The sequence below is a fragment of the Plenodomus lingam genome (assembly GCF_022343315.1).
Source record: "Plenodomus lingam strain CAN1 chromosome Unknown contig_8, whole genome shotgun sequence".
Lineage (NCBI taxonomy): Eukaryota > Fungi > Ascomycota > Dothideomycetes > Pleosporales > Leptosphaeriaceae > Plenodomus > Plenodomus lingam.
The window spans coordinates 1,222,966-1,247,800 of record NW_027093972.1 but is presented as its reverse complement, the minus strand read 5'-3'; the positions used below and the strand labels follow the sequence as shown (position 1 = coordinate 1,247,800).

The following is a 24,835-nucleotide window of genomic DNA, read 5'->3' as shown; positions in this document are numbered from 1 at the left end:
TCTATCTGTACAGATGTATACACCCATTTAGCCATTCCCTCAATCCTTTTCAAAACTGAAATCCCCCTACACACAATCTCCTACTCCTCTTCCCTTCCTTTCCCTTTCCTTGCCTTCCCTTTCCCCATCTCTCACACTCCCCGTCCCTCACGCATAATACCTCGGCTCATTGAAAACATGATACTGATGCCCCCTAACCCCCTCTCCCTTAAACATGGCCGGAAACCTCAATCCCTCTGGCACCTTCGCCTCCTCCACCATCTCCGCCCCATTCTCCGGCTCCCCGACCACAAACTTGCCCACCTGCAACTCCGTATCCGTAATCGTATGCCTACTCACCCTCGCATACCCCGTGCGCTTCAAACCCTTGTACAAAATGTATTCGCACCAGCGGTCCCAATCCGTGGGATCAATGTCCTTCATCCCGCTCTTCTCACCAACATACGTGTTGTAGTTGCCCTCGCCGGGCTTGATGACGAGGTAGGAGAGGAGGATGGCGGGGCGGGGCGTGGCTTTCATACGAGCGGCGAGATATTCGCTTTGCAGTCTTCTGTCCTCCGGGTCTTCTTCTTGACCAGAGTGGAAGACGAAAATGTCTACCATTTCCCCGTAGGCATCGATAGTGGCTTCGATGGCCGGGGCCAGTTCACCCACGGGAGAAGGCAGTAGGTGGTGTGTTGAGTTGACAATGGGGAATTTGGAGAGAAGTGCAGAGCCCCATGTGTGTTTGTTCGGGCCGGGGCCGAAATCAACGTACATGCCTAGGTCTTCGGCGAGGAATTGTGTCGTGTCGCGATTGCCCATGATGATGCGCTGTAGATCGCTTTCCAGCAGGCCGATGACGTCGACTTCCATCTCCTTGATCAGGTCGCGCATACGGTATTCCGAGGACCACATGTCGTTGTCGAGGGAGAAGTGGATGGTCCAGATGCCTGCGGTGATGGATTTGGTTTCTGGGTGGTAGGGCGTGTAGTTGTAAGACGGGAAACGAAGGTATGCAATAGCGATGCCAACAAGTTCCAGAGCACCGAGAATGTAGAGGTAGTAGGAGCGCTGGCGACTGGCGGCGGCCGTGATGACGGCTTTGCCCTTGTACGACTTGGTAGCCGGAGGCTGAGCTGAGACGCTGAAGATTCCTGCGCCAATTTGGAGCATCATGCTTGTCATTACCCAGTCGGTGTGCTCGCGGACGAGTGGACCTCCGGGGACAAAGGCGTAGGCGACAACCCAGACGTGAAAGAGGACCATGAAGTTGTAGACTAGGAAGCCAAGACCGAAAGTACGAGCGGGAGAATGACGGGCTGCATGGCCAATGAGTACGGGAGCAACAGCCATGGTGTATACAGCTAGTACAAGTCCGCCGTAGAAGCCCGTCCAGTGGCTCGAGGTTGTCACAACAGCAGCGCCGATCGAGCCAATTCCATAGAACGCCCACGAACGTGAGAAACTGGGTGCGAAGAGGCCGATGATGAGACCAACACCCATGGCGAGCAAAGTCCAAGTACCGTGGGGAACCGCCTGGGGGCCGCGAACCGGATAGCCCTCCCAGACCCAGGAGATCATGGTGCTCGAGTCGGAGAGTAATGAATGCATAGCGAAGAATAGACCGGCGATACCGAAGCTAGCGAAGACAGATGATCCTTTGGTCGGTCCCTGCGCAGGGATATCTGCTCCCGAGCTTGCAGTCTTCGTTGTCGAAATGAGCATCGCAAGCAAGGCGACAGCTAAACCAGTCTTGTTCCACCCACCATTTTCCTCGTGCATAATGGGCCATATTGGGTTGTTCGTCCAGAAAGCAAACTTGGCAACACTAGAAGCAAGCAGACCCAAGGAAAAGGCCGTGATGCGTGCCTCAAGACGGTGAGGCTGTGATCGCTCTGCAAATAAAGTCGCCGTCCAGGCAATGCATGCCATGGAGAGACCAAAGCCGACCGCGAAAAGACGGTTGACTGGTGTTTTAGCCAGGAAAGCCAGAAGACCCGACAGGGAGAGCAGATGGAAAACCCAGACGTAGCGGACGACGATGTAACGAAGCGGTTTAATGCCGAGAAAGAACGGGGAAACGGTACACATAACCAGAGCCTCATAGCCTGAGATGCCCATGTGCCATAATGGGAAGTCTAGGATTAGTCAGCACTATATGCTCAATAGGCTTGGATGTACATACACCAAACGCAGACACCAAGAGAAGTCAACATGGACCAGAAAACGAACTAATACGTGTTACTTGAAGCTCTTGTTGATACATGATAACAATACTTACTCCATTGTAGACGTCTGCTGCGGCATGGATGAGGCCAACCCAGGAGAAATTGCCAGAAAAAGTAGCTCCAATTTGGCTGTCTTTCCTGCATGCATGTGAGCGATTGTAGGTGAGATGAGATACGGGCATACTAACTGCTTCTCCAAGACAGCATCGACAGTTGTCTTGTTACCAGCACTACAAGTCGCAATAGATCAGAACGTGCTCATGTAAACCATTTTCATTCGTAGATGGTGTCTATCTATTTTGGGAGTCGTGGGACGTACACACGAGATACACCTCGGACATCTTTTATTACCACTTCGAGATGTTCAAACTCGATCATGGTTACAGCATCGAATGCGACGTCGAGCAGAACCAGTGCCCACTCAAAGAATGCATAGGTGGTATAAGCTTTGGCATGTTAGTCCAGGCAGATCAATCTTTGCATGTAGAGCCTACCTCCAGCAACGCGATGTACCTTGTGTTGAATGAAGAAGTAGATCAATGGCACTAGGGTAGCAAAGAAGGAACCTGCAAACACTTTGCGGAACTTCAGCGCAGTTGGGTTCTTTGGGCTCAAAGCAAGGCAGCCCAGAGTCCACGGGAGTGTCGCCACAAGGTATGAGATCATGAAGATGTCGTGCCAGTCATGATCATCGGTCGATGTCACGTATGTCCACCCTCCACAGGTCAATGTTCGGAAGATGCCAACACCGGCGATGAATTTGGGAAGCGAAGAGTTCGGTCGGCGGGTCAGGATGTACCATAGGCCGACCAATGCGAAGCGAGGACCTATACAATGCTCAGTTTCGGGGTTGGATTTTTCGTGTAGAGGTTGTACCCGAGGTGAGCGCTATAAACAGCATGAACACTGAGCGTTCTGGGTACTTGTCGCCTATTGTCGCAGATACAGACGGGAACCATTCGTCAGGATAGCCCTGCCATAGTCATTAGTATGTCTGAAGCATATGGTCTGCTTGGCTACTGACATAGTGTTCATTTTGTACAATTTTGTGGTAGTGCAGCTTTCTGTGGGTGGTCAATCATGGCACAAAGTGGTGGTCTTGGGCGCAATTCCATACATTCCCACAATCAAGGCTCCAACGAATGCACCTGGAGATTGATCAGTTGACAAATCTGAAGTACAGATGGAAAGCAACGTACAGTATGCCATGACGGTATGTGCGTAGGATACCCATTTCCCATTAAACTACCAAACTGTAAGCATGCGGAGCGTTCGGGCGTGCCAGACAGGTCTGCTCACTGTTGCGACCGTGTCGCCATCCTTGTCTTTAACCATGATGAGATCGAACTGGAAGAGCGTCCAAAAGAATCACTCCTCCCCAAAGAGAAGAGAAAACGAAAGAGGGTGGTGAATTGGGGTTTCGGCCGTTTGGCTGGACAGACACGCGTTGTCGTCTCCTGAAGACGGCCGAGGTCAGGGTTCGCGTCGTAGGCCAAGCCGCTACCAAACGGGAGTAAGTTTACGCGAGCAGTTTTCTCGACCGCCCGTGGACTTTTTTCCCACGGTTGCTGCTTCTTTATACGCTGCATCCCGACAAGCATGGCTGGCGCAAGTGACAAGGCGCGTTTCTACCTCGAGCAGTCGGCGACGGAGCTGAACGAGCTTGAGCGCAAGAAGATCTTTACAAGGGCAAGCTGGGATTCCTCGAAATCACCCAACGCTCAACTGAATCTAACTGGCTTTAGGAAGAAATCCGCTCTATAGCATCGAAGCGCTCAGACTTTGAACACATAATCAATGCGCGCGGCTCACACCCCTCTGACTACATGCGATATATAGAATTCGAGAAGAATGTCTACGCTCTCCAACGGAAGAGGGTCAAGCGGTTGGGAATACGCTTCAAGGGCTATGGGCAGCGTGGCATTTACTTCCTCTACAACCGTGCGACACGCAAGTTCTCAGGGGATTTGTCGCTGTGGATGCAATACATCGACTTTGCGCGCAAAGACAAGGCGTACAAGAGAATGAGCGACATCTTCACCTCGGTAGCACGACTGCATCCTACCAAGCCCGACATATGGATCCTCGCTGCGAATTATTTCATGGACACCCAGGCGGACATGACCAATGCGCGAAGCTACATGCAACGCGGTTTGCGCTTTTGCAAGAATTCTGAAGTCTTGTGGCTTGAGTACGCAAAATTAGAGACGATTTACATTGGAAAGATTGCAGGTCGGAGGAAGATTTTGGGCTTAGATGTCGACCGCGCAGAACAACAGACTGGGAAAGATGAGGACGAGGACCTGATTGCGCTTCCACAAATCACGGCAGAGGACGTGAACCCGAGCTTAAAGCAAGATGGTGTAGATGAGGTGGCGCTGCAGAACCTAGCTTCGGCACCCATTCTAACAGGCGCCATTCCGCTTGCCATCTTCGACTCCGCCATGAAACAATTTCAGGGCAAGCCCAAAGTCGCCGAAAACTTCTTTGGCATGTTTGCCGAGTTTGAACAATTATCGTGCATACCACGCATTTTGGAGCACATTCTTGACTATCTCGAGCAAAACTCGTCACAAGCTGTAGAGACTGCCATCTGCAGATTTTACATGCAGCTATTCGGCTGCAATCCTGCCAAGCCCGAGTTTCCTGCAGCACTGGGCGACGCGCTCGACCTGATAAGCTCTGCCATTCAGGAAAACCCAAATGATGCTCTCCGACTCTCGGAAATCGCAGTTCGCCGATTGTTATCGTACAGTAATCGGTTGTCTGCGGATGTGGATCCAGCTCTGGAGCGGGCCATCCGTGTGACACTTCGAAAATATGTACGAGCGCTCGAGGACGTCGGAGGCTCTGGTGACAGGGTCACAAGCCTCGCCAAGGGTTTGCAGCAAGAGGGAAGAAGAGCAGAAGCTGAGAGGTTGATTTGTTTGAGTATTAAGCAATGGCCTGCGAATGATGAGCTGCAGAAGCTGTATTCCGCCTTGGAAACGTGAAGGGCCAGACGGGTCTAGTTATCAGGCAGTCCCCCGCGAATGGATATCCCGATATCTCTTATCGGACCGGCCAGGCCTCACCGCTGTTGGCACAAAAGGTGCTTTCACTTAACCATCGTATCTTGCGATCAGTGTGAGCCACATGTCTTGTATGTATGGGCGGGTCGCAACACTGTGGTGTTGCGAGAGGTGAAAGATGGCAACCATGGTCTTAATCATCACCTCGGCCTCGTCTCGAGCTCTTCTTGGCGCTCTGCTGCTTCTTGCTCTTCAAGCGGCGCTCATTCTCATTTTTCTGGCTAGGATGGTGTCAGCTCGGTCAGGTCGTCGGGGAGTCAAGGCATAAATCCACAGCGTACAGGTCTTTGACGCGCCGCGCCTGGTCCGCAGAGGTTTCCGCTGGCACAGCATGCTTGCCCGCTTCCACGACGGCTTCATAGAGGCGTTTGTAGCAGCTCTGGGCGTTGTCGTTCTGTTTTCGACTGTCGTCGGCCTGGACTATCATGGAATTGGAGCGCACAGCCACATAGCGGGACCGCTTGAGCTCGCCATGAATGGCAGTGGGGACATGCTGCAGCAGCGCGTCCAGGGGTACCTTCAGAGTAGCTTTAGAATTGACTCTTTGTAGCATGCTTAGCAAAGCGCGCCGTTGACTTGCACAACTTGCTCGTACTTGTTCACGTTCTGACCGCCAGGACCCGATGACCTGCTGAAACTTAATTCGCCAATGCTTTTGAGGGGAATTGACTCGGCATGCAGTTTTGCGAGCCAGGCTCGAGCGGCCTTGAGCTCTTCCTCGCTGGCACTGCTTTGGGTTGAGACCAGACAGCGTTGCACGGCGGGCGTGGTCCTCGTGATGAGGACCAGATTGAGGGCTGGGGCTGGAAAGGCGGTGCGACAACGGATGGCCTGCATGCCAGCGGTGATATAGTAGTAGTAGATAGTGTGTCAAGATGAAGTCATGGCCAGTGAGACTGCATTTCGTTGGTGGGAGTGACTAGGACGCATCACGTGTGCTAAGGTACCAAGGTTCGAGAACGCCAACGAAAGGCGATCAGCCTTTTCTCGGAGCGGGCCTGTGCATCACCGTTCAAACTCCCCCAACGTCTTCCCAACAGCGACCGCTGCATCGGCCTGACCTCACTTTCTCCACCACCACCTCCTCCTCCTCTATCTGCTCTCTCTCTCTCTCTCTCTCTCTCTCTCTCTCCCTCTCCCTCTCCCTTTCATTCTTAGAATCTCTCCCAATCTCCCTCGCCACCTCCTTGTAGGCGCGCCCAAGCCCGCAAACTTTGCCATTGTACCCTCTGTCCTTCCCCCTCCCCCCTCCTCCCAGGGTGCCTTCCTCGCCTGACCAGAGAGGCAACTGCGACTCTACTTTAACCCATCAGCTTGTCCTATCTAGCTCTTTAGCCCCACTTCCAGATTCACGTCAGTACGCACCACCACCATCACCACCATCACCACCACCACCACCACTACCAACACCAACACGCACCACCACCACCACCACCACCACCATCATCATCAACATCACCATCACCATCACCTTCATCACCTTCATCACCTTCATCATCACCCTATCCTACCTATAGCACAGCAGCTGTTCGCCCTAGTCGCGACGGTGCGTTCTGTAGATGCCTTTGAGTTGATTTCTTCCCTTCATCAAGCCCTCACCGTGTATTGGCGTTGCGCCTGGCTTCCGCATATATGACATCCAGTCCTCCAGAAACAGCTGAGTTCATAAGACACCAGTCGCTGTCGCCCGCGTCGCCGCGTCCGCAGAACGTCCCCTCGCCTGCCAATATTCCCATTCTTGTAGAGCAGATGGACCCGAAATTCAATGAGCCATCATCATATAGCAACGGCGCCCCCACTCCCGCCCAATACCCGCCTCAGTCACAATCACAGTCACAGTCACAGAGCACGCCCACCTCAACGCCTCACTACGCCCATCACTCCAGCGCGTCCAATGTGAACAGTCTAGAAGCGCAAGGTGTAGGATCGGGTGTGTCTGCGGGCGATGCTCAGTCAGCGGCGTTCAATGGTACAGGCAGCCTAGGCACGCAGGCGCATGATGTCTCTTCATACCAGAATTACACCTCGCAGCACCAAGCGCACGCGACTTCTGGTCAAGGAACTCATACCGCGTACCCATACTCCAATGACAATGCCTACGCCCCGCAAGCTCCAACCCAGTCTGCCTATGGCGCTTACTACCAGACTCAGGCGCAAGCCGGCACCAGTGTTGACGTGCAAGCCTTGTTGGATTCGCTGACGCCTGCTTCGAATCATGCGTCTTCGGGTCAATTTGCTGTTCCTCAAATGTCTGCCCAATCCACCCAGGCGCCACCCAATGCGCCACCTCTGCCACCACCTACCAATCTCCCACCGCGGCCTCCTACGCAAGAGCAACCTGTCACGCATCCCAACTATAACCCGACCGATGACATAAGATCGTATCATCCGCATAGCCAGCAGACGAGTGCTGCACAGACGCGCAACAGCGCGCAAGTGCAGTCGCTAAACATGCAGAGACAAGAGTACTCGACTGCACCGACATCAAGCGGAACAGGTCCCACAACACCAGGCCACGCTCAACGCCAGCCTGCCCAGCGGAGTGAGACGCCCGACGACGAGGACATTAGATGGCCTCCCGAGGTAAATCGAAAATACGAGGAATTTTTGGATCAGGAGAGGAAATTTGTGACGGAAGGACAGTGGGATCAATTCCCCATGGGCTCACGGCTCTTCATTGGTGAGCTCTGCTACCAGTGAGATGGAGACATGACTAACTTTGAATGCTCAGGCAATCTACCCACCGAAAAGGTCACCAAACGAGACATTTTCCATCGGTTCTACAGACACGGCAGGCTCGCGCAGATATCAATAAAGCAAGCATACGGATTTGTGCAGTTCCTGGATGCCGAGTCATGTCGTAGAGCATTAGACGCAGAGCAGGGCCAAGCAGTACGTGGTAGGAAGATGCGTAAGTGGAAACCGTGATTGTTCAGTAAAATCAACTCACACCACCAGACCTTGAGATTTCGAAGCCGCAACGGAACACGAAGAAGGCAGAATCCCAGGCTGCGCTACCTCGACGACGGTCTCGCTCGCCCGATTATTCCAGGGGTGGGACAGGCCAGACTCCTAGAGAGGGGCGATACGGCGGAAATGTAAACTCGATGTCTCCTCGAGATCGAGACCGCCGTTTTCGCGAACGAGACGACTATAGGCCATTGCGATCGCCCTCGCCACGTGGTGGTCCTCGAGGTATAAGATCACGGGATAGGAGCCGCGACAGATTTGATGCACGGTATCGCAGCAGGTCAAGAACGCCGCCTCGCAGGCACAGGAGTCCATCTCCACGGCGGGATTATACCGAGGATGGTCTGGACCTACGTAGGAGACTCCCCCATGAAGTTCCCGATATTCAGATTCTTGTGCTGAATGAGGGACTCCCACGGTAAGCATGATCGCAGAATGCTCGCTCCCTTTTCGCTCGAGCTACACTGACTCGTTTTAGCGATTTTATCCGCTACGTGGAAGACACATTCCGCTCACAAAACCTTCGAAGCAATGTTTTGATCATGAGTGGCCGATTTCCAGAGCCGGCCGTAGTTCGTAGGCAGATCTTGGAGGGTGTGCTGGCCATTGTGAGACTCGACACTACTGGTCTTGCCAAGGGCAAGCTCAGCGTTCAAATATTCGACCGACGTAGCGGTGCTAATAATGTTCAGTTCAATGGTACGTACAGCCAGTGTCACTGCTGCAATCATGCCCTAACAAATTTAGAATACGCTGATCTAGACCCGACAACTGCCGGTCTACTCGTGAATAATGCCAAACAGAGCCAGTCCCAACCAGTACAGCCGCCTACACCCTCTTTTGGTTTCAACCAAGGCCTACCTTTCACTCAGCCTCCCCCAAACTTCCCTCCAGGTCCGACTAGCCAACCCAATATCTCGAACTTGATCGCTTCACTCGATGGTGCCAGTCTGTCCCAATTACTAGGCGCCATGTCTGGCAATAATGTTTCCCAGAACTCACAACCGGCGCCTAACCCCGGCTTCAATGCTGACCTTGCTCGTCTGCTTGCCCAAGTACCTAGTCCGGCTCAAACTCCTGGATTTAGCGGCCATACCCAACCACAACTGGCACATTTGGGTACCCAATTCCCAGCCCTGGCTTCCTTATTTGCAACTCAGGGACAACAGAGTGCCCCGCCCGTACAGACACCTGCCCAGCCAAGTGGTACTGACATGAGTGAGATCATGGCTCAACTCGCACAATATCAGCGCTGATGTCTTCTCCTGTTACTATACCCACTAACCTGGAGCACGGGCGTTGGCTCTGATTGCCATGTTCGAACTCTGCGAACTGATCCGCGAACATCCAGATCCTCATCATCATGACCTCTTCAGCACGATTGTACGTGGCATTGTAAGATCAACACCGGCCTCGAGCACTAAGCTTGCATCCCCCAAGGATGGCCAGACATGCTGCTCCCTGCCATTCTAGCCAAGCCAGGATCACAAATGTAGTCCCCGCCAAATCATGCTACACGAACCCGCATATAGCTTCCAATTTCAAATTAACCAGCACTTTCTACCGCTCTCCGTCCGCCGTTCACCACATGGAACATGTATCGACGTTGCCACTTGATCATCGGCTGACGACATTTTCTTACGGCCCCATTACATACCAACACTTCCTTTCTAGTGTGTGATTACCAAGGTATGAACACAGAACGTTCACGTTGCTTTTCGATTTTCAGACGGACGTTCGACCTGCCTGGCCCTGTGTGATCGACCAGCACCTTGGCTTTCGCTTTTGTTCCACTATATGTTTTGGCAAGGCGTTACCGGGTGTAAAACACTCATTTTGGGTCTTGCATGTGATTGGCGTTTCTCCGATATACTATCAGCGTGTTATGAGCAATTTGTGTATCTCGAAGCAGCGTCATTGTGTCTTGGTATCCATGCATTGAGTAAGATAAGAACTGATTTTTCCAGGAGCAGAGTATTAGATAGGGATTAACAAAAGGCTACATAACCCCCATTTTTAGATCAAAACACCCGCGCTTAGACATTGGTGACTACAAGTTGACTACAATATGTGCCTGATTTGACGGGCTTCGACGGACATGTGAAGTAGCATGGTGCTCAGAAAAGGCCTAGCGTGTTCACGAGGCACCGCGTGTAATACTAACAAGGATTATCTTCGGTCCGTCTCTCACTCGCGCGCGCGAATCGCAACGTCACCAAATCTCAATGCGTTTGAGAAATCCACTTCTTCCTCTGAACGCGCCTGTGGACGCTCTCCGCATACACAGCAATGAAGCCACGGCCCATAATATCGACATGGGTCTCGCGCGGGCGGCCAATTGCTCTATTTACAAAGCATCAGCGTCTAAGGAACATGCACTCGAGAGCTCTCGCTTCCGCACTGAGCTGCCATAAATGGCACGATACTTCGCGGCGCACATGTCAGGCGTATAACTCGCTCAATGCCACAACGTACCGCCATGCCTCCACAAAGACAGCATCATCGCAGAAACGCAAACCGGATGCGCGTACTCCTTCACCATCCTCTACAAATCGTTCTACCCCCTCGAAATCACATACACCGAAACCCAACGCCGCAAATGTCCGACCCTGGAGAACCACAAGCATAGCCTTTCAGGAGGCAAAGGAGCGTGTCAACCCCCCAGACTTCACCTACGCCCCACCCATCGACGTCCCCGCGCGCAAGCCAGACCAAGGCACATTCAAATACTACTACAGCGTCGCCCGCGCCTACCTCTCCTTTTACAAGACCGGCGTCTCCCATGTGCGCCAAACGCTACGGTATGCCAAAACACTGCGCAAAAAAGTCGCGGAAGCGGCCAAACAGCACGCCAACGAACCGAGCACGAAGGTATTGTCGCGCGCCGAGTGGCAGGTCCTGCGACGCAGTGGACGGGATCGACTGCGGCTGCCTGCGTTTGGCGTGCTGTTATTCTTCCTGGGCGAGTGGTTGCCCGTCTTGGTGATTTACATGACCCCGCTGGTTCCAGAGGCGTGTCGGATTCCGCAGCAGGTGTTGCGGACTCGCAAGGCGATTGAGAAGCGTAGGGAGCAGAGGCTCCGGGTCGTGGAGCTCAAGTATCAGCGTCTGCTTTCTTCTGGAAAGCACATGACTATGGCGCGGGAAGCGTCCATCAAATGGGAGCGCATGTCGGCGCTGTTTGATTGCCACGCGAGGGTTTGGGATTGGGTGTTTGGGCCGCCGCAGTGGGTGCTTGCGCTTGGTGTGGACCGGAAAATGCAGTACCTGAGGACGGATGATGGGTTGATTGCTCGGGATGGGGGCTGGCCTGCTTTGAATAAAGAAGAGGTCGAAAGGGCGTGTATAGATCGGGGCTTCCCTGTTCTGGGCAAGGAGGAGGCCGAGTTGAGAGGCATGTTGGCAGGCTGGAAGGGTATCCCAGGCAAGGCGAGCGTGTAGTGGTTATGCTTGTGCTGTGCAAGACGGGGAATGGCTAGCATATGGTATGCATATGGTAACGCTAGGATAGGAAATGATTTCATGTACAATACACGAATGACTACTTACAAGTATGACTGACTGACCAAGTACTACATCTATTACCTACACACCTACCTACACATTCTCGCAGCCTCACACCTCCTCCCCGACATCAACCCCAGTCACTTCTCCCGCATTCCCAATCCTCCTCCCGTATAACCCAAGCCCCGTCTAAGCGTCGGCTACTTTCACAAACCACTGCATCAGTCAATTTGGATACTCGCACGAGAACCCATCCAAGGTAATTGGCACGGAGACGTATCCCCGCCCACCCCCAAAGGCCGAGTGTCGCATCCTCCTCCTCCTCCTCCTCCTCCTCCTCCTCCTCCTCACCATCCCACGATAAATCAATCACCCACGCGCACAACCCATGCATTCCTGAAAAACAAAAACAAATCCCCCCAAAAAAACTAGAGTACGAATAAGCCCAAAACAGGACCCATGGGAATCTTTCAAAATGCAAAAGCCGTGGGGGACTGGGGCTTTGTTGGGCCAGGTGTCCACATGGGGTAAGCTGAGCGAATCGGGGGTCTTGGTGGGGGTGGGATGTTGGACAGGACAGGGTTATGGGGACAAGTTTGTTCGGGGGGCGTTTGCTGGGGTTGGGGTGGGCGGGTGTATGGGGTGTGTGGGAGGTGTTGAGGTGGAGTTGCACGGTGTGGGTGGAGGGGGGGCTGCGGGAGGCTCAAAGGGTGTGTGTGGGAGGTGTGGAGTCGAGTGTGTAGTAAGTAGGTATTGGATCAAGGCGGATCGTGTACGACGTGTGGTATTACAGTGGAGTGGAGTGTGTAGTAGGTATTGGATCAAGGCGGATCGTGTACGACGTGTGGTATTACAGTGGAGTGGAGTGTGTAGTAGGTATTGGATCAAGGCGGATCGTGTACGACGTGTGGTATTACAGTGGATGCTGGAACAAGTACTCTATTCGGTGTGGAGTAAGCGAAGGGGATGAGCATGGGCATGCATAGGGAGGTGGGTGTCTTCCTCCACACTCCATTACACTCCACACGTTACGGTGGTAGAATGCAAACGAAAAGAACTCGAGAGCCTCGAGTCATAGGCGATGGTGAGACTGTGCGAGGTACCTAACCTTGCCTCAGCCTTGATCGCGATCTCACCAGTGAAGCAAGATGATGCACCTTACAATGCCCAGAATCATCTGCATGCTCCCATCTACTGTACTCTAGCCTGCCACATGGGTCGGGGTGTTGCAGCCAATCTGAACTGGCGTCGAATCCACGGCAGGTGGTACAAAGCGTGGTGTAGCGATGCTAGGTAAGTGAGTGCAGGCAGAGTGGACCCTGACAAAAGCCCCAAGGCTTGCTGGATTGCATGAGCAGATTAGGCTTTGAGCAAGTGTGACGCAAGCCGCTCATGTCGGTAGGTGGACCAAGTGTTTGGATGAGCTGGCGGATGGAGGGTATTTGCATTGCTCCGAACGCTTTGAGCAGAGTCGCCATGAGTGGCGGCACGGGAACAAGACTGGAGATGGTTTTGTGGTACAGGGTTGTGCTAACGTTGCCGGAGGGTCCAAGAGCCGAGTCGTGTGCGGGTGGAGAAGAAAGCATCAGGCTGACGTGAATGGATTGGTCTAAGAACGAGACCTACTCTACTCTAGTACAAGAGTGAAGGATTGAAGGACTGACAAGCCGACCAGTGAACGGGCCCGGCGATCTGGGATGAAAAGCGGTAGCCCTTGGACGGTGGGGCGCAGCAGCCGGCGAACGGAGGGTAGAGTAGAGTACTACTCTAGAAGGGGGGGAGTGAGATGGTAGGCGCACAGTGAAATAGAGTACAATGGTACTTTACACTAAGGAGTACATGACATGGGCCAGATGGGGAGAGGGAGCAGTGTGTCTGTGTGACGTCGGTGGACGCTAGCAGCGCAACACGAAAAAAGGGTGTCGGTGACAAATCCTCAGTTGGCGCGACCGGGCTGTGAGATGAAATTCCCGTGGCCGTATCCATCCAGCGCAAGACAAGGGAGCTATACGCTGTGCACGCAACCAGCTTCCAGCTTCCATGCCTGCGAGCCGTCGGCCAACTGGCCAGCGTTGTTGCCGGTTCGCTGTGGATTCGATGGTTGGGCATCGTCATGGTCGATGGTTGTAGTTGGCAGTGTAGGCTCAATTGCCTACCTACCTACCTACCTACCTAGTGATAAACAATTGCACTGGAGAGCCCACGTTCTGGTCGGCGAGTGGGACTCCTGCTTACCATGCTCTGCCTACTGATCTTCTCTGCCTAGAGTAGTGTAGAATGAGAGGCTGGTGCCAATTTCAGGCGAGGCAGAGGACAAGAGCTTGGGGGAGAGCGGGTCGATGGGGAGGGCAGCAGAAGCGCTTCGATGGAATCGGCGCTAGGCCAAAAGGAAAAGCTCGCGTATCTGAGACGTCCATGGCCGTTCATGGGCTTCCCTGTCCTGCCCAAGTGAAGTCCCGTTGCCGTGGACAGATCGGCCAGCATGGCACACTTGCTGCACAATGGCCCGTCACAGTCAATTCATCTATACTCTAGTAGTGTCAAGGGTTGCGACGTGCATGCATGTGCTTTGGTCCTGTTGGCCGGATAAAGTGATGATAGGGTAGGTAGGATGGGTACCTGGTGAGTAGCCCTCGAGTAGAGTACATAGGATAGGTACTCTAGAGTAAAAGCATCACCTGTATAGCAGCAGTGCACCGTATAGCGCCCATCCAATAGCCAGTCATTGGTTGCCTGAGTCTGCGGAAGAGGCCTAGGTACCGTATCCACCGGCTGGCGCAGAACAGTGAGAACAGAGTACGGTACTCTACTCTACACGCTCCCTCAGCTTGAGTCACCAAGCCTGTATGTAACGTTGTCCCTTTGCCATGCCATTGCCAATGCTGTTCGCTCGACCCAAGTGGGTTCCACTGCCGTTCGGTTTTCGTACATGGGCAGCCGACCTAGTACCACATGTCTCGTTAATCGAGGGAACAGTGTGCCACGAGATCTTAGCGCTCCCCGTGTCCGAGCCAAGGTAGGTCCAAGGCCATGCTTGCTGGCCCACGACGAAAAAACAGTCAGACACTGTAGTACTCCTAGCAGTAGGATGTCGTAGTACCTCCACCGTACCTACTAGACTGAGGGGGCCGCCATGGATCTGAGCCCATCGAGTAGCGCTGGGGCTAGCCCGATCAAGCAGCTGCCGAGGTCAACTAAAAGCCCACTTCTCATCCTCCACACACATCCCACCCTGTCCTGTCCTGTCCTTGTCCTTGTCCTTGTCCTGTCCTTGTCCTTGTCCTGTCCTTGTCCTTGTCCTGTCCTTGTCCTGTCCATTCCCCCCCGTCCATCCCGACCCCCCTTCCCATCATCGCCCACACCCGCGAATGGAGTTGGTTGCCGCGACCACGTTTGATGCGAGCATGCGATCGAGATAGAGTCCCGACTACCCAATCTACCCAACCCTACTCTACCACCTACCCTACCTACCAGCAAGCACAAGAAAAGCCACAACTCACAGCAAACCAACTTCCAAAACTGTCCTCTCTCTCCTCCCCGTCTCCCATCTCTCCCACTTCCTCCCATCACTAATGTACTTTCTTCACCCCCTCACAGGCTCGATGCCCGACTTTCCCGCCCAAGCACTATTCCCCTCTACTCTCACTACAAAGTACCCTGCAACCCAGTTCTTCTTTGATTACTCATCAACCAACCCCATCTTTTCTTCTTCTTCTTCTTCTTCTTCTTCTTCTTCTCCTCCTTCTTCTCTGCCCGCGGCGCCACTGAATCAGCCCGGCCTTGTCCTCCGTTCCGTGCACCGCATCTGGCATCCATCTCACTCTGCATCGGACGCCCCCTTCGCCTGTTCCTCACGTCACCCGGTCGCGTATCTAGCCATCTGCATCTTCCTAGCCCGATGCTGGGCCCTGGCCGCCCTCCCCCTGCCATGATCGCGCTATGCCTCCACCCTCATTAGCTCCGTCAAGACTCTCGGCCCATCTCTAGGCTCTGTTCCGCCGCCCTTGACATCTCGCATCTGCGTGCACAGTCGCCACTTTTCCCCTCAGCCGTTCCTTAGTACTTGTGCTGTGCCCGCCCGCCTTTCCTTCCATCCTCCCCAATCTTCCCTTCTTTCCATACCCATCTCTCCCTCCCATTTTCCCCGCAGTCGAAGTCGTTGCTAGACGACATATCGTTCTGTGTCCGTGAGAAGAAGCTTACGCACCCACATCGCATACCGCCTATCAGCTATCAGGGAGTTACCCCACCCCACACCGTCGCCCACCCAACACCCACGGACGCACCATACAGCTGAGGAACGTGTTGCCCCAACCCTCTCGCTTCCACCATGCCCGCCGAACGTCGCCAGTTCCAGCTCAACAAGCCCGTCAAGACTGAGCGTACCCATGAAGAGAATCAAGAACGGTTCGTGCTCCCCCTTTTGCGCTTGTTCTCTTCTTCCTTCTCATGACCCGGTTGGCTGATGGGTTTGGGTTCCACAGAGCTTACATTGCCGCCTCGCGCCGCAGTGACCGCAGTCTTGAAGCCCGCATTGAGTCGGCGCGTCGAGCATCGGAGATTCATAAGCGACGCACTGGTCGTGGCTTACGCGTAACGGAGCAGGATGTCATCAACGAAGAAATGTACGAGGAAGAGGACGATGATTTGCCTACCCAGTATCAGCGACTCAATGCCCACTTGCACACGACTTCGGTCATGTTTAACAAGAAGCTGCACGATTACATTGCCACTCAGCATGGCGTAAGGAACATGTTCATGTCGCAGTACCAAACTCCGCCCTACCAGCAAGCTGCTGGTCCAAGTGCCGGCCCCATGCCCCAGGCTCAAGCGAACAACTGGCTCAATCCATCCATGCTGCCGCCCCAGCAGATGTTTAACCCATCGAATCCACAAGGAATTCAACAGACGCAGCACTTTCCCTCCAGTCCTGGCGCACCGCAAGGATTCCGACAGTCTCCCTACTACATTCCGCAGCGCACCCACTCCCATCAACGTTCGCTTTCGATTCAAATGCCGACTACGGCCAACTTCGAAGCTGTTAGTCCCCAAGTCAATAGTGCTGCTACTACTCCACAAGGAGAGACAACCCGTAGGATGTCGCTGCCACCTCACGCATTCCAACAGCAGGCGAACACTCCAGTCGATGTGAAGCCCCAGCAGCTTGCGCTATCACAGTCGCAATCGCCTGTTTTGCACCAATTGTCGGCATCACCCCAGGTTGCATCGTCCAATGACGGTTCTGTCCATCAGTCTCCACTCGCGTCAACTGAGGCTGGCACGCCAAATTCGATGACATTCAGTCCAGTCAACTATCCTTACAGCTCTCAGGTGCTGAATTCAAATCCTTTGACCATGTCCATGCCACCAGAGACTCAACAGTTTATTGGTTCAGCCATGGACCCCGATGATCCTCGCACCGCTCTTTTCATGTCTGGCAGCGACAGCCTTCCCCAGCCCTTTGCTCCTACCTACACATACAATCCTAACCCCAAAACCCGTATCGCATCTTCAATGGCCAATTTGGAGCAGCCTGCAGGATCCGCCCAGACTCTCTCTCCCGACCTAAGCCTCAAGCTTGAGAATGAGGCCGACACAGTTCCGTCTGATTTGACTTCCATCTCGGCGGGTTTTTACAACACCGATTCTTTCCTCACACCCGGTAATGGCGATTATAATGCCTTTTTCGATTTCACAACTGGCGACAGCAGCTACAATGGGGATGACCATGCTGGTACCGACCAACTCGATGGCAACAACTTTGTCGACTGGGACAAGTGTTGAAAGCGTACTGGTCCCCAGTTTTCAGGCGCAAGCGCTTTTGGTCCTAAAATCTTCGACGTCGTCTTTTCTTAACCTTGTATCGTTGTTGTTTCAATGGCCCATTGGGTCTTTATCTGGGAGCTGTGCTCATGATTACCCAGTCGTTTTCTTCACGACTATACGAGTTGGACTTTGAGGGAGTTTAGGCGCAGGTACGAAAAACGTTTCCGGGGAATCTGGATATACAACGATATCCATGTATTGGCGCCTTGAATCGCCTCTTGAGGGCGACTTCCCCACTCCCAGCGATTAACAGGAGTCGGTTGTTCTTGTATAATACGTAATCGTCGCAGCCAGTTTCTGCTGGAATTCTTCTTACATTTGAATCTCTTGAATCCAACATGCGCTTGTAAAAGTGACGGCTGTCGGTATCATAAACCAATGCATTCATTTCACATCACAATGTGCGCGTTTGTGGCATGGCTACCTTCGGGGACTCGAGTCAAGTTTCAGTGCACCTATACTCTTTGTACCGTCGGAGTTCAACCAATCATGTCGCTTCTGCCAACTATAGTCATCGCTCGACTTTCCCTTGTGCACTACGGACACATAGGTTTCCTTTGGTACAGTCTAACGTCGAGATGCAACCGTTCCCCCTTCCTTTACCCCCCGCTCCCAAATATGTCCTAATAGGGTAAACACCATCAGATAGTCGACCCTGCAATGGCCTCCGACCTCGGGCGGTCCGCAAAAGTCAATTCGGTAGGGCTTCATGGTTGGGATTCCCGACCAGAGACATACTTGGTCACCTAGTCCAGCTCAGACCAAGCTTGCCTGATAGCTGTTTCGAGGAACTATCAGTGCGAGTAACTCCCGCTTGTTCAAAATGGGTCGCAAGTCCCTAAACAAGCCAATAATTGGCTTTCAAATACGTTCAACGACACCCGTGGGCAATCACGAATGCAAAGTCACACACCTGTCCTGGAGCTAGGCCGTATCTGGATTAGCGCCTCCACCTGCGTCACTTTGGATGTTCGCCTTTCTTGCTGCCCACTCCATTCGTAATCCGTTTCTCGATCGCACAGGCGAACCCTCCGCATCCATCCGTCATCCGCCGGTTATTAGCACCGGCACACCTCCCATTTGATGGCTCTTTGGCTTTGTGCTTATCCCAACCAGCCGGGGACGGCGGTCGATCTAGCGGCCTCCCATAACCCTTTCCGTCTTTGTGATGATCAACCGGCGTCGTACGACCGGTAGCAGATTTTGAGCTCAAATGTTCGTGGTCTTTGGAGGCCGAGATGCTTTGCTAAATGGCCCCTTGAAGAGCGAGGATACGGTTTTGGTGGAGCTGTGGCTCCGGGGTTGGAACAGGAATTAAAGTGCGATTACTCTCGCGCTTGTTCCAAAGAAGAGAGCGCCTGGGAACCACACTCCCAATGTGTGTGGCTGCGAAAGGGCCCGTGGGCTTGCCTGCAAGTCTACGGTTCGCTCCGTTCCTGCAAATCCACACCATTTCTTGGACATGCGGCGCATCACACTACTGTAAGCCTACTTCCACGACTTACCTTGAAAGTCCATGGCAGAGTGCAGTTACAGGTCGGGGTGCTCTCGAGATGACAAGCATCGGTGACAAGTGATACAACATGGCAAGCAATCGTCTTAAAAGCCTCTCCCAACCTGAGGAATCACGACTTCGGTGGACAGCGACATGGAGAGGCGTCTGTCAGGTTAATTTGTTAGTCGATATACGTACATTTGTAACACCATCTCTGGTGTACCCGGGTCTCGAGTGCCATTTGCATCTAACGACTCTAAGTAAGCCACTGAGGACTTGAGCGACTCTACTTTGTTCGCTCGCAACAGTACCTTGCCCAGAGCAGTGACTGGGTCTGTTGTTGGAGATTCAACGAGACCATGTCACGTCACTCCAGAGTATCTTGTTCAATCTTCATTCAGGCTGTCCTTTATCCATCTCCACCTGCACCACGAGTGGCGTCGACAAACGGTGTTTTGTGACACTGTTAGCCGCATGCCATCTCGAAACCCGCACTTGCCCTCCCGCCCAACTGTCTTGAAGAGGCGATTTGTTACATCCTTCATATAGATGGCGAGATGTTGAGGTTTTCAACACGAGTAGTGCCTAGGTATATCCTGTCAATTCTGGCCAATAGGCAACCAACAGCATTCTAGTCAGTGGCGACAAGCAATTGCATTGGCATTGCAAACAAAGGTCGGCAATAGTACACGCACGAAGACTATTGAATATACATGTCCACATCAGCCGTACAGCTGCTGTTCCAGAGGAGCGGGCTCACAGTAGGCCGTCCGTAGGAAGTACGATGCCGGACTGCATACCCGTGTCTGGTCCCATCGAACATGTAGGTGTACAGTGGACGGACGCTGCAAGGATATGTGCTTTGTAGGAGATCACCAACTTGTCCGCGACATATAAAAGTGTAGAGTCATGCTAGATCAAGTTTCAAGCGATTCAGTTGTGTCCTTGTCTTGACATCTCCTCTCTTTACTCGTTACACTCGTTTCTTTGCACATCACCTCCAGTCGTTGAAGAACACCTATCAATCGAGTCCAACTATGAAGCTGCAATCTCACCTCTCCCTTGCGGCATTCCTCACGCTCGCTGCTGCTCAGCATACACCAGGTAAGTTTTCAGCTGGTCTCTACACAGCAGACCATTACCCCAGTGCTCAACTGTGATATCTGCGGTTGCAATCTCAGAAACATCATCTTGATAGACTTTGCTTACAAAAGCGTACCCAGTTCGCCCACGAGTGCCCTTTCAGCCTCGACAATATGTTCCTCCACCACCTCCGCCTTACAGCCCACCACCAGGCCCGGCAACCAGCACCTTGAGTGACAGCGTGACCTGGTCTCAGTCGACAGAGTCTGCTACCGGGACATCCCATTCAACCAGCGTCTCTCTCTCCACAGGCGTAGCATCCAGTGAAACTCCATCGCCCTCGACATCACCCGCACTCAGCACCAAAACCTACAGCACCACTTTCGTAACCAGCATCATCACTGTCACGCTGCCCAAACCGGGCTCGAGCAGCGAAAAAGTCACTTCAACTGCAAAGTACGTTTACCCAACTCCCTTGTTATCATATCCATCAGCACACCAGACTTTTCCCAGACTAACACCCACCAGATCCACCTCTGGCAAGTCTACTTTCACCACCTTCACCGATGCCACGCAGTCCAGCTGGGACGTTGCCACCTCCTCATCCACCTTTATCTCCCTCACCACGGGTATCTCCTCCACAGGCACAGGATGCGGTCCGTCCTTGCCCGTGTCTTCGTCTGTCTTGTATCCCAATACCACGTCGGGAGTGAGCTATAGGCCTCCGCCGCCGTTGTCGTCTTCGGGCCTTCCGGGGTTTAATACGAGTACTCTTGTTTCTATGAGTAGCTTTGTTTCTACGAGTAGCTTTGTCTTTACAAGTGTGCCTGGTACGACTGCTACGACTGCTACGCCGCCTTATCCGGCGAATAGTACTACGGCTACGGGGTCGGATGGCTTGTCTACGGGTACTTTTGGGAGTGTGACATCCTCTGCGGTTTTGTCTACTGGGACTGAGGGTGGGAGTGTGACTTCCTCTGCTACCTTGAAGACGTCTGGCTACGCACCACCGCCTGCGCCATCTTCGGTAAACTATACATCTAGTCTTGCTACCTCCTCCTCCTCGTCCTTTACATACCACATCTCCACGATCCCTTGGTCTCTCTTTTCCTCCACGGCCACATCTACTCCTGGTCCCAGTAGCGAGGCGTCTACAGCCAGTAGTAGCAGTAATAGCCTCCCCTCAAGCCCCTCCAGCGAGACCCCAACGCCTACTAGCCTAGCTCATACCACCTCTACCCGCACCAGCAAGACTCCGGGGTTTTCGCACTCACCGACGTCGACTTCGCGCCGCAGCAAGACGCATACGCGGACGCATTCGATCTATACGCCTAGTCGATGGAGGACTTCGACGACGGTGTCGACTACGTCGTCGCATGTATCGAGTGTTTCGAGTGTGGTTGCGAGCTCATCTGTGACTTCTTCGGTGGAGGGAATTAGTAGCAGCAGCAGCAGCAGCAGCAGCAGCAGCGCACTCGGCTCTCCAAGCTCTACCGGTACACCCAAACCTTCCACCTCGACCTCCATCTTCCCATCTAGCTCCATCTCCCCATCTAGCTCCATCTCCCCATCTAGCTCCATCTCCCCATCTTCCACCTTCACAGGCACAGATGCTACACAGACATCCTTTGATATTCCCGGCCCTACACCCTCAATCTCCATTCCAATCTCCCTCTCCCTCTCCATATCCACACCCGCCCTATCCTCGTCGGAATACAGTGCCACCCCTCTCCCCTCCACTAGCAACACCTTCACCGACGCTACGAGCTTTAGCTTCGACGTCCCCACGAGTACTGCCGCGTCCAGCGTTGCGCACACATCGTTTGAAACTAGTGTGCCTGCGACGAGTAGTTTGGCGCTCGTGTCTAGCAGTGTGAAGAGCGAGTATGCGATGCCGACGCCTAGGACGGGCATGTAGGAAAGCAGGTGCAGAGGGGCTGGGTGAGTTGCTTTTTTTTTTTGGCTCCTTGGGGATGGTGATGATGGATGGGTTCTGTGTTTTTTGCTGACGAGGGCGTAGATGGATGGATGGCTGGCTTCGTGTGAATTCGTTCCCGGCCATCGTAGTCATTCCTATTGGCAATGTCAGACTGGGCTTTGAGACGGACGGTACGAGTCCGTGATGCACGCATCCCAGCTATCCAGGTGTCGAAAAGGGGAAAAAGGAGAGCGTGTGTGTCTGCATTTTCAATGGTGGAGTTTGGGAAAAACTTTTCTTCTTCTTCTTCTTCTTCTTCTTCTTCTTCTCCACGTTCTTTGAATTGTGTGGTTTGGACATCTGGTTGTCGTTTCTTTTCTAACTTTCTTCTTTTTTTTTTCTACTTCTTTTTCTAATCCGCCCTGCCTGGCCTTGGCTTGCCTTTGTGTCAGTCAATGTGCGAAAAGGATGGGGGGGTGGTTTTGAATAGCGGGGTTTTAGGTAGTTTGGAAGGATGGGATTTGATGTACTTTGTGGATTGTGTGATTCATGTGCATGTGTACCGTGTAGGTTTGTATATGCACACCTTTTTTACTTCATCACCTCTCCCCCTGCATTCTTAAACCCAATCCGCCCCCCTCAACGCCTCAATCTCCTTATCCAGACGACGCGCAAACTCCGTCCGCAGCATGACAGTAATCCAGACATCGCCATTATGATCAACGCCGATGCAGTTCCCAGAGCCACGCAGGATGAAGCCCTTGCTAGCTGTGCCATCAGGTCGGATTAATATCGGTCTGGCTGGCTTCCTCCAACTCGTAGTAGAACTGCTCTCAACATTCCACCCATCTCCACCATCCTGCACTACCATCCCATCCCCCTCCACCCCCACCCCCTGCCCCCCAACAACCGCAGCCCTAAAATCCACCTCATACAGCCTCGCCCGACTCCAATTCGAAAACGCCGAAATACCCATCCCCGCGCTTCCAAACAGCAAATGCACATTCCGCCGCGCAAGCCGCTGCCACGCTTCAACCTGCGCGCGTGTGCGCTGCACCACCAGGTCCCTGCGCAGCTGGGCGGCGGTGTGGCCGAGGGGTTGGGCGAGCAGGGCGCCGGCGCGCGGGAAGAGCGTGTATGCGACGCCCAGGCAGTTGTGGAGGTAGGCGTGTTGGGGGCTGGGTGGGAGGAGGGGCGGGTGGGGTGGGGATGGGGTGGAGAGGAGGGGGCGGAGGTTGAGGATGTTGAGGGTTAGGAGGGGGTTGGGGTGTAGGGTTGGGTTGCTGGTTGTCAGGAGGCGGAGGGTCCAGGCTAGGAGGATGTCGGCGTCTGTGAGGAAGGGGGTCGGGTTGGTGTTGGTGGTGGGGGATTTGGTGTTGTAGGTGAGGAGGTTGGGTGGCGCGCTGGCTAGGTCGGCGAAGGCTTTGTGACGGAGTTTGGAGAAGTAGAGGGCTGGGATGCAGATTGTACGTGTGGATTCCGAGGGGTGGAAGATGGCTTCCCAGAGGAAGTTGAAGATGAAGCGGAATTTGGCCCAGCCGGTGAGTAAGTCGTCTTTGAGGACAAAGTCCTCGAGCTCGATTGCGGGTTGTGCTTCTGTCGGTCCCGGTTCCTTTTCCTGCACACTTGACTTGGATACCACAGCAGGAGAAGCACCAGCACCAGCACCAGGCTCAACACCAGGCTCAACACCAAGCCCCTCCAGCGGATCAACATCCCACCCCACAAACCCCGGCACATCCCCCTCCCTCCCCTCCAACACCGCCACCCACGCCTCAAGCAACACACACCTCCCCATGGCATCCAACAGCGTATGCCCCCACACCAGCGTCACAAACGTCGCATCCTCAAAATTCACCACATGCAGCCCCAGCTGCGGGACATCGGCGTACAGCCAATCGGCCAGGTAGCGCGGGTGGCCATGCAGTTCGAGGGCCTCGCGCAGGGGCACGGTGGTGTCGAAGCTGCGCAGCGTGTTGTTTGAGCGGGGGAGGCGGCTGTGTAGGGGATGTTGGGAGAGGGGGCAAGGGTGGTGGGATTTTGTGAAGACGAGGGGTGGGCGTGAGGGGGTGTAGTGGGTTGGGATGTGGTATTCGAGGGCGTTTTTGTCCTGTGGGTTTGGGGGGTGGGTTAGTTTGGGTTTTATCCATTTCATCATCTTGTTGGCATGGTTTTGATATCACCCACATCATCCCCCCAAGAAAAGAGCAAGGGACAAGAATGTAAAAAAGAACAAGGAAATCAACACATCTATACATTTACCCTCAACCGCGCCCCCAGTTTCCTCCACCCCGGCCGCTCAATCAACCTCCACAGCGCACCCGCCAGCTTCTCCGCATCCAGCACCTCTTCAAACTGCATGGTATAGTCAAACGCCAGACTGCGATTCGCCAGAGTATCGTCGAGGCGAAACAACGGGATTACGGTATCGGTCGGGACGCGTGCAGGTGCGACTTGTTTGCTGAAGAGCCAATTCCACAGGGCGGACATGGTGGTTACCGTAGGGGGTTGGGGGGCAAGAAGTGTGTGTGTGTGTGTATAAGATGTTTTTCCTTATATTATTGTGTTGTGTAGATATAAGTTGATATCCCAATAACCTCAGATTAACACTCAGTCTCAGAATCGTCGATATCGAGGTCAACAACGCCGGTAAGAAGAAAAATACTAAACAAACATGTAAGCGTGTGCGAGCGCGGTTGCGGTTCATGAACTAATTTACCTCCCTATGTAGATGCGCCGCGTATACGCCGACAAACTT

The 24,835-nt window shown here is 53.5% G+C and overlaps 9 protein-coding genes across 9 annotated transcripts; 6 read left to right on the top strand and 3 right to left on the bottom strand.

Moving 5' to 3' along the window:
- Positions 1–147: 147 nt before the first annotated feature.
- IAQ61_010489 (uncharacterized protein) lies at positions 148–3,545 on the bottom strand (the record flags this gene model as incomplete). The annotated part of the gene is made up of 11 exons (XM_003841823.2): positions 148–2,120; positions 2,168–2,213; positions 2,264–2,348; positions 2,399–2,440; positions 2,530–2,656; positions 2,705–3,037; positions 3,087–3,183; positions 3,235–3,274; positions 3,328–3,358; positions 3,410–3,455; positions 3,510–3,545. 11 exons carry the CDS (start codon positions 3,543–3,545, stop codon positions 148–150), a joined length of 2,856 nt encoding a protein of 951 aa, XP_003841871.1.
- A 264-nt stretch (positions 3,546–3,809) lies between these two features.
- IAQ61_010488 (uncharacterized protein) lies at positions 3,810–5,203 on the top strand (the record flags this gene model as incomplete). The annotated part of the gene is made up of 2 exons (XM_003841821.2): positions 3,810–3,899; positions 3,956–5,203. 2 exons carry the CDS (start codon positions 3,810–3,812, stop codon positions 5,201–5,203), a joined length of 1,338 nt encoding a protein of 445 aa, XP_003841869.2.
- Positions 5,204–5,414: 211 nt separating this feature from the next.
- IAQ61_010487 (uncharacterized protein) lies at positions 5,415–6,118 on the bottom strand (the record flags this gene model as incomplete). The annotated part of the gene is made up of 3 exons (XM_003841820.1): positions 5,415–5,502; positions 5,563–5,823; positions 5,877–6,118. 3 exons carry the CDS (start codon positions 6,116–6,118, stop codon positions 5,415–5,417), a joined length of 591 nt encoding a protein of 196 aa, XP_003841868.1.
- Positions 6,119–6,913: 795 nt separating this feature from the next.
- Positions 6,914–9,507, top strand: IAQ61_010486 (uncharacterized protein; the record flags this gene model as incomplete). The annotated part of the gene is made up of 5 exons (XM_066098801.1): positions 6,914–7,961; positions 8,013–8,192; positions 8,240–8,669; positions 8,730–8,950; positions 8,999–9,507. The coding sequence occupies 5 exons, from the start codon at positions 6,914–6,916 to the stop codon at positions 9,505–9,507; spliced, it is 2,388 nt and encodes a 795-aa protein (XP_065951346.1).
- A 1,033-nt stretch (positions 9,508–10,540) lies between these two features.
- On the top strand, positions 10,541–11,692 carry IAQ61_010485 (uncharacterized protein; the record flags this gene model as incomplete). The annotated part of the gene is made up of 1 exon (XM_003841818.1): positions 10,541–11,692. One exon carries the CDS (start codon positions 10,541–10,543, stop codon positions 11,690–11,692), a length of 1,152 nt encoding a protein of 383 aa, XP_003841866.1.
- A 1,455-nt stretch (positions 11,693–13,147) lies between these two features.
- Positions 13,148–13,354, top strand: IAQ61_010484 (uncharacterized protein; the record flags this gene model as incomplete). The annotated part of the gene is made up of 1 exon (XM_066098800.1): positions 13,148–13,354. The coding sequence occupies one exon, from the start codon at positions 13,148–13,150 to the stop codon at positions 13,352–13,354; it is 207 nt and encodes a 68-aa protein (XP_065951345.1).
- Positions 13,355–16,085: 2,731 nt separating this feature from the next.
- Positions 16,086–17,539, top strand: IAQ61_010483 (uncharacterized protein; the record flags this gene model as incomplete). Its single annotated transcript, XM_003841816.2, has 2 exons — positions 16,086–16,162; positions 16,240–17,539. 2 exons carry the CDS (start codon positions 16,086–16,088, stop codon positions 17,537–17,539), a joined length of 1,377 nt encoding a protein of 458 aa, XP_003841864.2.
- Positions 17,540–19,913: 2,374 nt separating this feature from the next.
- Positions 19,914–22,399, top strand: IAQ61_010482 (uncharacterized protein). Its single transcript, XM_003841815.2, has 4 exons — positions 19,914–20,180; positions 20,300–20,615; positions 20,688–22,100; positions 22,180–22,399. The coding sequence occupies exons 1-3, from the start codon at positions 20,114–20,116 to the stop codon at positions 22,075–22,077; spliced, it is 1,773 nt and encodes a 590-aa protein (XP_003841863.1). The 5' UTR covers positions 19,914–20,113; the 3' UTR covers positions 22,078–22,100; positions 22,180–22,399.
- Positions 22,400–22,696: 297 nt separating this feature from the next.
- Positions 22,697–24,567, bottom strand: IAQ61_010481 (uncharacterized protein; the record flags this gene model as incomplete). Its single annotated transcript, XM_003841814.2, has 2 exons — positions 22,697–24,187; positions 24,340–24,567. 2 exons carry the CDS (start codon positions 24,565–24,567, stop codon positions 22,697–22,699), a joined length of 1,719 nt encoding a protein of 572 aa, XP_003841862.2.
- Between the last annotated feature and the right edge of the window lie 268 nt (positions 24,568–24,835).